The 10,139-nt window shown below is 50.8% G+C and overlaps 1 protein-coding gene across 2 annotated transcripts; it reads right to left on the bottom strand.

Moving 5' to 3' along the window:
- Positions 1–1,747: 1,747 nt before the first annotated feature.
- On the bottom strand, positions 1,748–8,512 carry C2H8orf58 (chromosome 2 C8orf58 homolog). 2 transcript variants are annotated; one of them, XM_031950884.1, is made up of 7 exons: positions 8,295–8,512; positions 5,452–5,927; positions 4,891–5,037; positions 4,199–4,301; positions 3,906–4,018; positions 3,547–3,653; positions 1,748–1,964 (listed from the first exon to the last, which is right to left on the bottom strand). In XM_031950884.1, the coding sequence occupies exons 1-7, from the start codon at positions 8,341–8,343 to the stop codon at positions 1,856–1,858; spliced, it is 1,104 nt and encodes a 367-aa protein (XP_031806744.1). In that variant the 5' UTR covers positions 8,344–8,512; the 3' UTR covers positions 1,748–1,855. The 2 variants fall into 2 exon arrangements, with proteins under 2 accessions (XP_031806744.1, XP_023350539.1); XM_023494771.2 differs by having other exon boundaries at positions 1,748–1,967; positions 8,295–8,509.
- Between the last annotated feature and the right edge of the window lie 1,627 nt (positions 8,513–10,139).

Below are 10,139 nucleotides of genomic sequence, written 5' to 3'. Positions count from 1 at the left end.
GGAAGCGCTTCGCCGGAAGCGCGACCGCCGCTCCGAAGCCGCTTCCCAGCCGGATATCGTCCTCTTAGCCCGCCCCTAGCCTTCCACAGCCCAGAAACGGAAGTGCGCCTCCTCCTACTGGGGCCGGCGCGGGTGCCTCGGGGGCCGGGTGCTCACGGTCTAAGTGTCCGGCAACTGCTCGAGTTCCTCTACTCAAGACTCCTCCCCCCCAACCAAGTCCCCCATTCCCCCCCACATCCCAGAAGGCGCCTCAGAGAGCCCTGCGGCGGCCTGTGCGCTTCTCTAGGGCCGAGCATCCCAAAGCTTCCCAAAGTCAACCTCAGGGTGCTCTCCGCCAAGCGGCTGCAGCTCCCGAGAGCCGGGATCCCTCACAGCCTGCAAACGCAGGGAGCATGGTGCCCATCCCCCGGAGGCGGCCGCGTCCCGGGCCTCCCAGTCCCCAGAGCGAGGCCTTTCCCTGCAGCGCGCTGCCCAGGCCGGAGCCCCCGCCCCGCCCCCCACGGTCCTGCCCGCCATCGGCCCCCGCAGCGCGCAGCTCCCCGGCCTTCGCCCAGCGAACCGTGGCGCGCTGCACAACTGCCCCGCTTCCAGCCCGGCCTCAGCCCCGGCCTCCGCCTTTATTGCCAGCACAGAGCTAGAGACGAGAGGGCGCGGGAACCATCGTGCTCCGTCCCCCCTCAATGAGACCCGGAGCGCTCATCCGAGGGATTTGTCCCACTACCGTCCCGCGGCAGGAAGCGAATGCGGGCCTCAGCCTCCATGGCCACCTGCGCCTCGGGCCGCTCGCCGCCGGGCCTCCCTGCCCGGGCTCCCTCCCCGTTCCGAAGTGACTCGGTCTTCAGCCAGGGGGGCGTCCCAAGGCGGATGTGATGGGCTGACTCGGACCCCCCACCCCCACCGGTGCAGGCCGAACGGGGCGGGCCCGAGGCCCAGAGTCTCACAGAGTGAGAACCGGAGGAGTGTGGGCTGGGCGGGATTGAGCTTCGGTCTCTGCAACCAGTTCCTCTCCCGCCTCCAGAACCGAGTCTAGCCAAGCCCTACGGGACGTCTAGGCCCGGTGCGGCAGCCAGCTCACACAGACACCTTGTAATCACATACATATAATGACAGATAAATATACACCTGCACAAGCCAGCCCCGAGCCCGTGGGGCCGGAGCCCGTGGGGCCGCAGCCCGAGCCCGTGGGGCCGGAGCCCGTGGGGCCGCAGCCCGAGCCCGTGGGGCCGGAGCCCGTGGGGACGCAGCCCCGAGCCCGTGGGGCCGCGGCCCAGCACGTGCTTCACACACAGACGCAATAAATCACCTAGTCCGCATTGTACAATCCTGGGGGTTCTGACAACAGGATAAGAGCCAGGACAGTGAGTACTTTGGCGGGGGACACTCCGGCCCTCGGAACCCCACCTCCACCGAAGTCCTCCTCCAGCCCTTCATCCTGACCTTGATCCTCGAAGACTGGAAGTCGAACCCAAGATCTGCTCAGTCTTACTGCGCCAGTCAGGCTTCAAGGACAGGCCTAAGGATGTCTCTTGTCCAAGGTCCAAGACCAACACCTTGGCCACAAAAGCAATTCAATTTTTCGACTGCAGCAACTCGAAGAAGAGGATATACCAAGTTTATAGACTTGTTTCCATTGGTGGAGAATTGATGGAATGAAATGTATTCCCTGAGGTGTCCAAAAGCTCCGTATTCCAGAGATCTTGAAAGGGAGAGATCCCACTCTCATGGCATGAAGCCCCCTCCTAGCGACTGATCATGGCAAGGAACAGAGTAAAGCCAGGGAAAGGCTGCTGCATTGAAGGGATGCTGCCCCCCGTGACACGCCTTGGAGAGAGAAGAAAAGATTCTGGAAGACTGTTCAACAAACTGAGAAGTTCTTGGCTCTGTGTTTCTTTGACACCAAACTTGGCAAAAAGGTCTTCCGTGGCAGGTAGTGCAGGGGACCTTCTGGCAGTTCCTTGGAATCTCTTCTGAAAAGAAAGGAGATGAAAGGGGAATAAAGAATGAAAGGAGAAAAGGAAGCGCAATAACTGTACCCAGGAGCATTTATTCAGCACGTCACTTAAGCAGTGAAGAAAAGGAACTTTGTAACACATTCATTTTCTTCTTACCTCTGTGCCCAGTCCCTACCCTTACTGTCAAAAAAAAAAAAGGAACTGAGACACGAACTGATAAATCAAGGATCATTTTGAATGACAGTACTTTCTAATAGAATAATACTAGAGTGAATGTCAAGAGACCTGGATTCTAGTCCTACCCAGCCCCAGAGGATTCAGGAGACTCATAAAGATTCTCCTGAGTTGGATTTAGGATCAGAAAGAAATGGATTCAAAAACCTTCCTCTGAAACCAGCGATGTGAACTGGCACTCTGAGTTTCACTTTCCTTACCTGTAAAAGGGGGATAATATTATGATACTTAAGAACCCATTTCATAGGGTTATTGTGAACCTTATATTCAATGATGTACATAAAGCCCTTTATAAACTTTAAAGTGTTTAATGTTTCTTATCATCATAATCATAGCTAACATTTCTACTGTGCAAAGCACTTTTTTACAATTACTATCTCATTTGATCCTCACAATAAGTCTGGCAGGTAGATACTATTATGATCCCCAAACAGAGAATTAAGTATTTGTCTAGGATCATATAGCTTGTTAGTGTTTGGGGCTGGATTTGAATTCGGGTCTTCCTGATTCCAGACCCAGAGTTCTAACTACTGCAGCACCTTGCTGCCCCGTGATTATCATTATTATTCTCACTCTCTTCATCTTATTTTCAAAGGAATTTAGGCAGCCTAAGGATAAGTTGCTATCTTACTATCATTCTTTATTTTAATATTCAGATTGTTGTCATTATAAGGCAACTAGATGGCACAGCAGATGGAGTGCCACCCTGTCTGCCTCAGTTTCCTCATTAGTAAAATAAGCTGGAGAAGGAAATGACAAACTGCTCTATTATCTTTGCCAAGAAAACCCCAAGTGGAGTCACTACAAATCACTGAACAATAACCATAAATCGTCAACATCATTATCAATATTCTCTGATCCTGTTCTTCATCTATAAGAAATACTACTACTAATAACTCATATTTCACCCTTATTAGAGTCTAATATTATTGTCATTTTATACATTAGCAAAAAAGGCTCACAGAGTTGTCCAGTCACACAGCTAGTGTGAGATATATGAGCCAGGAGTCAAGCTCTGATCATCCTAATACCAAGATAGTGTTCAGAATCCAAGGCTGGGCTTCCTTCAGACAATCTGCAAGTCCCTTCTGGCTGCGATATGCTCTGGAAAGAGGAGCAATCGGCTGTAGACTCCAGATCTCTTCCCTTTCCACTCTCCTTTCTATCTCTATTTGATCTCCATTTTTCCTGATCTCTGGCCCCCATCTCAAGACTTACCTGGGAGGGGTAACTAGATGATGTGATGGAGTCAGGAGGACTTGAGTTCAAATCTGGTCTCAGGCACCTAACACTTACTAGCTGTGTGAGTCTGGGCAAATCATTTAACTCCAACTGTGTTGGGGGGGGGGGGAAGACTTACCTGGGGACGGAGGGATCTTGAGCAAGGGAAGATTCAGAAGCACGAGGGCTCCTCCATCTCATCCTGTTGAGTAAAGCTTTGACTTTGTCCCAATGAGAGAGGGTATTCTTAGGAGAAAAAAAGGCAAATCATCAAGACCCAGTTAACTACTGAGATGAAGATGACCCTTACCATAGCCAATGAGGACCCACCCTCCTCAAATCTAGAACTTTATCAACATTCTATCTCCTCACAAGTTCTTGCCCCATAGGACCCTTCATTACTGATACACCTATTCCAAGAGGTTGCTGATATTGACCTTCCTGCCCCCAAGCCCTCCCGTCCCCATTAGTTTGCTCCTAGCACTATGAAGCACCTACCCTGTGCCCTTGGTAGGATGGGACTGTGTGGGCAGTCCCCTCTGGTCCCTCTAACAAATTTGGTGCACTCACACTATGCACCTCTGACCATCGAGGCAGAGCTGACTCTTCCACTGTGAAGAAAGGGGCTTGGGTTAACCTGGGCAAGGAAGAGGAAGCCACCGGATTAATCAAGCACCTGAGGGTAGGGTTATGGATATCTAAAGCCAAAAAGCCTTCTGTGGAGGAGATGAACAGCAAATGAAGTTTCAAGGGACCAGGAATGTTAAAATGTTTAGCCAGTTGCCATTTACCTGTCTTCTCCATAAGACTCTGAAATTCTTGAGATCCCAACACAGAAAAGGATCGAGGATGAAAAGGAGCAAGGACTGAGCTTTCATTCGTCTCTTCCATGCCCTGCACCAGGGAGACAGAGGTCTGTGACCTTATCAACAAGGGGATGTGATCCCACAATTCAGGACCAGACAACTTCCTGCCTTCCCACCCAACTAATAACTGACATTAACTCATCCTGCTGTCTTAGCAACCCTCTCAGGTAAGTATAAGTGGTATGATTATCCCATTTTACAGGAAAGATAACAGAGGCTCAGAAAAATTTAGCGACTTGGACAATTAGCACAGTGAATAGAGCACCCACCTTGAAGTCAGGAGGGCCTGGCCTCAGACACTTAACACTTCCTAGCTGTGTGACGAGTCACCTAATCTCAATTGCTTCATCAAAAAAAGAAAAAAAAAAGAGAATTTCCCACCCTTGAAAAAGCTAAGTTGTTCATAGTTATACAGCTGTGATTTTATGATCCAAGTCTATGATTCCAAAGCCAACTATACCCAGCTGCTTTGTGTATCCCTCTATTTTTCTGAGACACAGAGAGAGAGAGAGAGAGAGAGAGAGAGAGAGAGAGAGAGAGAGAGAGGGAAGTGAAGCAGGAGCATTCTCCCGCCCTGACATGTGCCCTGCCCCACCGGGCCCAGGGTCCTCACTCACGCTTGGCAGCTGCTGGCACTGCTCTTGGAGCTGCAGATGAAGCTGTTGGAGCGTAGCCATTCTCTCCAGCATCAAGCACAGGTGCTCCAGGTATCTCAACCCCTGCCCCGGGAGGCAAGCCCAGGCATCAGACTCGGAGCCCACCGCCTGTGGGGCACAGCAGGGTGTGGTTAGATCTCTTTTCCTCTCCCTGGGCCCCCAGAAGTTAGAAAGTCCCAGCCTCAGGGAAAAGGAGGGAGGATGGGGAGAGAGAGCCAAGCCTTGGATGAAAGACCCCTGCCAAACAGCGTTCCCCACTCCCCCAGACCAATATCAGGATGAACCTGTGCCCCTGCCCACCCACTCTCTGGGGAGGTTGCAAACAACCCCAGCTACCTGTCGAGTCATGAAGCTATGCCAACACCTACTAATTAGGATCAGGAATTGGCCCGAGAGCAGGTTCCACCCCAAGAAAGTTTCAGGGAGATGGAGGGGGGAGTCAAGAAGAGAGGGGGTCTCCCTCATACCCTCCTTGGCTGGCATCTGACATCTCCCGCTTCTGGTCTGACAACCAACACTCACCTGAGATTCTTCTGGGCCGCACTGTGAGCTGACTGCTGCCTCGGTGCCACCCTGAACTCCAGTTACTTCTGGGGACACTCCAGGTCTCTGCTTGCTCCTCTGCCAGCGCTTGGGAGCTAGAGTAGATGAAGATCGAGACCGGCAGGACCTCGCCACCACCTGCTCTAGTTTTTGACTGGCCAGGAACCGATCTAGGTCCGGAAGGGATTCCGTGGTGACAGGGGCCAACGTGGGCCCCCCACCCAGCTCCAAGCTTGAAGAGTCCAGGGCAAAGTCAGGGGAGCTGATGGGGGAACTCTCCTCCCCCGCCATTTCCACCCCAGAATCCCTTGAAGCCTGTTCCCTGGAGTCTCTCCTGGAGTGATCACCCTCCTGGGGATCAGCTGAGGGTACCCTGGGCATGTCATGAACCCGAAGATAGATGCTCTTAACACCAAGCACCACACAGCCACCCAGAAGCTCCTGACAACCACCATCTGCCAAGAAAAGCCAGCATCAGAGACCATGCATGCTCCCACCCCCGAGGTTCCCTGGGCCAAACAACATTCCCATGGGAAGGTGTGTCCCCAGAGGAGTGGGCGAGGGGAGGAGACTGCTTAAGTGATACTAGGGTAGAACCCAGGTGAGATCACAGCATCTCGGAACTGGAAGAGACTCAAGAGGTCACAAAGTCAAAACGATAGTTGAACATGAAGTACCTCTGGAACATGTTCAACAATACAGGCAAGAAAGGAGAGTTCACTACCTTTCCTTTCATTGCGCTCTCTCTCTCTCTCTCTCTCTCTCTCTCACTGGTAGAGTGGATAGAATACCAGGAGGACCTGAGTTCAAATTCAGCCTCAAACATTGACTAGCTGTGTGCTCCTGGACATTTCATCTAACTCTTTTTGCCTCTTAAAAAAAAAAAATTTAAATACCAGAGGTAAATTAATCCAAATTTTAATACTGCAAAAAAAAAAAAAAAAAAAAAAAAAGTTGATTCCTTTGAATGACCATAGATAGAAACCCCTTTATATGTAGGGCTGTTTTTATGTTACAAGGCCAAAGAATTTGATTACTCAGTGATCAACACAACTTCACTGGTCCTCAGATCTGTCATCTGTGCTTAGTTTCTAGTTGAAGAGGCACCCCCACACCAAGAACAGATAGCAGAATATCATAAGAATAATAAATAGCATTTATAAGAGCTGGGAAAGAAAATGGCAAACCACTCCTGTATCTTTGCTAAGAAAACCCCCAATGGGGTTTTGAAGAGTCAGACAGGCCTGAACAAGAAGCACTTTATCATTTTACTCCCTGGGGGGGAGGGGAGAGAGTGGGGGTGTAGGGATTATTATCCACATTTTACAGATCAACAAGTTGGGGCACACAGCTAAGTTGTTTTAAGACACAACTTGAACTCAGCTCTTCCTAATTCGGCTCTATACACCGTGATACCGAATTACCAAAGGATGATGCATTATAGTATGCAGTATACCATATCACACATATAGCATACATTATATGCTTATATCCCAGCATCCCAGATTTGGAGCAGACTTTAGAGGTCATGTGGTGAACTTCCTCATTTGACAGATGAGGAAACTGAAGCTTAGAGTCACCAAATGATTTGTCCAAAGTCACATAGGAAGGGGCAGAGCTGAGGTTCGAACCTGGGACCTGGGACTAAGTCTTGCACTGTTTCTACTGCACCATACTGGACAGCAGGAAAGGTCCGCAATGAATTGATGCAGCCCAGAAACTTAGCTATAGACAAAATGCCATGACAAATATTATATTTGGGTAAAACCAAAGCATAAATCATCGGCCATTCCCCTCCCCCATCTCAATCCCGATGCACATGCTGTACATATAATTATCCTGGAAGCCCTCTTCTAAAATACGCGGTTAAGATTTCCTTTCTTCCCTGAGACCTCGAAATGCTCGGTCGGTTCAGTAGCAGGGAGGAAACAAGGGAGGGTTTGCTCACCCAAGTTGGAAAGTTTGCCTGGATGGGAAAAAAAGGGGCGCAGCAAAAGATGCTTAATCTGGGGGAGGGGGGATGGCACTAGAGAGGGAAACGAATGCTCTAACAGTCAAGCGCCACTCTGAAGGAGAGCTTTTAAAACGAGAGAAGAACCCTGGAGTTTCCACCCAGTCCACTAGGTCCCAAGGCCAAGGGCGGGAGCCCTGGGGGAGGGGAGCATGCAGTAGTGCAGAACCACCATAAAGCATAAATCCGCAGCCCAGCACCGAAAAGAGGCCCCCAAAGGAGCAGGGGGCGGAAGGGAGGGGGGGAAACTAGGGGAAGTGTTAATTAACAGCTGGCACAGTTGTTTTTCTAATTAAAGCAAATTTAAGGTAGGGTCGGAGGGAATTCGGTAGGGAAATGTTAGCTTGAGGCAAATCAGCAGAATTTAAACTTAGAGCGTGGCTGTATGTCCCCAATGGGATGTAAAGAAAAGGGGACCGGAGGGTGGGGGGTGGGGGTGGGGGGAGGAGAAGAGAGGTCGCTAGCTCCATAAATCCGAATAGGTGTAATCTGAAATCCGGGTCCACAATACCGTGGGAGTCCCGAAGAGAGGAAGTTCTGGGGCTCGGCGCAGGACTCCATAGGAATGCGTCCTGGGCGGAGGAGCCCGGGAAGGTCCCAGACGCGCTCCAGGAGAAAGCCCCATCCCGAGGGGAGAGAGGAGTAGGATGGATGGGATCGCCCGACTGTAAGATCGGTAGGTAGCTGGGCCCGCCTCTGCCCCCCGGCCCAGAGGTGCCCCGTGAGCGCCCCGGCGCGCACACTTCTCGGGGAGAATCTCAGCGCCGCCTGGGGCTCTCGGCGCAGGGGCAGCGGCAACTCAGTGACTCACCCTGGCGGCCCAGAGGCTGGAGGGTGAAGACCCGCCGCCTCCCCAGCATGGCCCGGCTCCGAGGGTCGGAAGGTGCAGCTGCAACCCTGGAGGAGGATCGAGTGGCCAGCCCCTGTCCGGAGCCCCCACTCCCCTCCCAGTCCCGCCACCCGGACAGGGCGCGGCCTGGGGACACTCCTAGCCTAGGAGGGCTGGGGGGAGGGGGAAAGGGGAGAAGGTAGGAAGGAGGAGGAGGAGGAGGAAGAGGAGGCCAGGATTGGGGGAAGGAGGGCGAGGCGAATGCGCTTCACCGCTGTGGGACTGCTGAGGGTCCCCTCTGGTTTATAGGGAGGACTAGGGACAGGTGGGGGAAATGTGAGCCGGAGACAACTGCGAGAGGAGGTGCCTAAGTATGAATGAACCCGAAGAGGGGAGAGAGAGAAAGGGGCAGGTGGAGTCGGGGTAAAACCCTCCAGCCCTCTTGCCTGTTCCTGACCAGGAAAGGAGATTTGGAGGAGCAAACAGTTTGGTTTCCTACTCCCTCAGCTACCCTTACAAAGATGAAATTGGAACCAGGAAACCAGACCCAAAGTGGGGATGGGGTCTGATATGGTGCACCGACGAGGGGAGCCTTCCAATCCCGATTCTCTACCCACTATCCTCTCCCCGCACCGCAGGATCCTCAGCTGTAAAACAAGATTCTACTGTTCCAAGTTCAGTATAACCGAGGAAAGAGATGTAATCATATTAAAGAGAAGGAAGCCTTTAAGGTTTGCAAGTCGCCTTATATCATTATATTCCCTGGAAGGTAGGTGCTTTACAGAGGAGCAAAGATGTAAACGATCAACTCAGAGTCACACAGCTAGGGCTATCCCAGGTTTCCTTTTCGCTGTTTATCCTTTGTTCTTTCTTTCTTTTCTTTTTTTTTTTTTTTTTTTTTTTTCTTTTTCTGCTGAGACTGTTGGGGTTAAGTGACTTGCCCAGGGTACCAGGAAGAGTTGTGTCTTGAGGCCATATTTGAACTCAGCTCCTTCTGACTTCAGGGCTGGTGCTCTATCCACTGGGTCACCCAGCTGCCTCTTACCCTTTGTTCTTCAAGAATTCTAAGACTTCCACCCAAGGAAGTGATGCTATGACTTGCCAGTGAATTGAATTTCAGTGAGGGAGGGCTGTGCAAGGTCACCTACTTCACTTTCCCCTCCAGAGCCATCTGATTCAGGGGCAAGATAGAGATCAAGATGACTGAAGATGGCCCTGGATGAAATAGGAGACTTTGGCCTTTTTAAGCTAAGGTTTTCAATAGGTCTCAGTCTGACTCAGGCCACGCCAGTTCAGTGATTAAGGTGAGGTAGCAATTGAGCAAAGAATCTCCTCTTTCACCTAGTTCAAAAAAAAAAAAATCTAAATAAATAATGAATCTGAGAAGGAAAGACCATCAGGGTTTCTGGGGAAGCAGAAATGATTGCTGTTTACATTCAATGTGAGTCAATCAGGACCCAAACAATCTGGCCCAAATGGGGCTTGGACTATGACCTATTGGTGGCCAATGAGAATCAGACTGGTTTTGCTTTAAGGCCTGGTCCTTAAAAAAAGAAATCTAATCAGTAAACCCCAAGATATCTTGCGAGGGTGTAGAGGTGCAATAAAGGGGGGAAAAATGATGCTTTTAAGAGCAGATAAGGATATGATATCCTATGTGGAAGAAAGGGAGGGAGGGGAAAGAGAGGGAAGGAGTGAGAGAAAGAGGGAGGAAGGAAGTCTTCCAATTGACTAATTTCAGGCCAGCTTTATTTACTAATGTTATTGTTTGTCCTTCATTCTTGAAGAGGACCAAGACATCTGGGAGATAAATGCCATGACATGCAA

Source organism: Sarcophilus harrisii, chromosome 2 (genome assembly GCF_902635505.1).
Source record: "Sarcophilus harrisii chromosome 2, mSarHar1.11, whole genome shotgun sequence".
In the NCBI taxonomy this organism is placed as follows: Eukaryota; Metazoa; Chordata; class Mammalia; order Dasyuromorphia; family Dasyuridae; genus Sarcophilus; species Sarcophilus harrisii.
Note: the sequence above shows the minus strand (reverse complement) of the source record. Positions and strands in the feature narration are given on the sequence as shown.

What these genes read in the sequence shown, in the direction of transcription:
- C2H8orf58 (XM_023494771.2), bottom strand. Translation starts at nt 8,343, where the DNA reads ATGCTGGGGAGGCGGCGGGTCTTCACCCTCCAGCCTCTGGGCCGCCAG. An exon ending in AGTGCCAGCAGCTGCCAAGC is followed by an intron (nt 4,302 to 4,890) that starts GTGAGTGAGGAC and finishes TCCCTGGTGCAG; the next exon opens with GGCATGGAAGAGACGAATGA. An exon ending in CAAGATCCCTCCGTCCCCAG is followed by an intron (nt 1,968 to 3,546) that starts GTAAGTCTTCCC and finishes CTTTCTTTTCAG; the next exon opens with AAGAGATTCCAAGGAACTGC.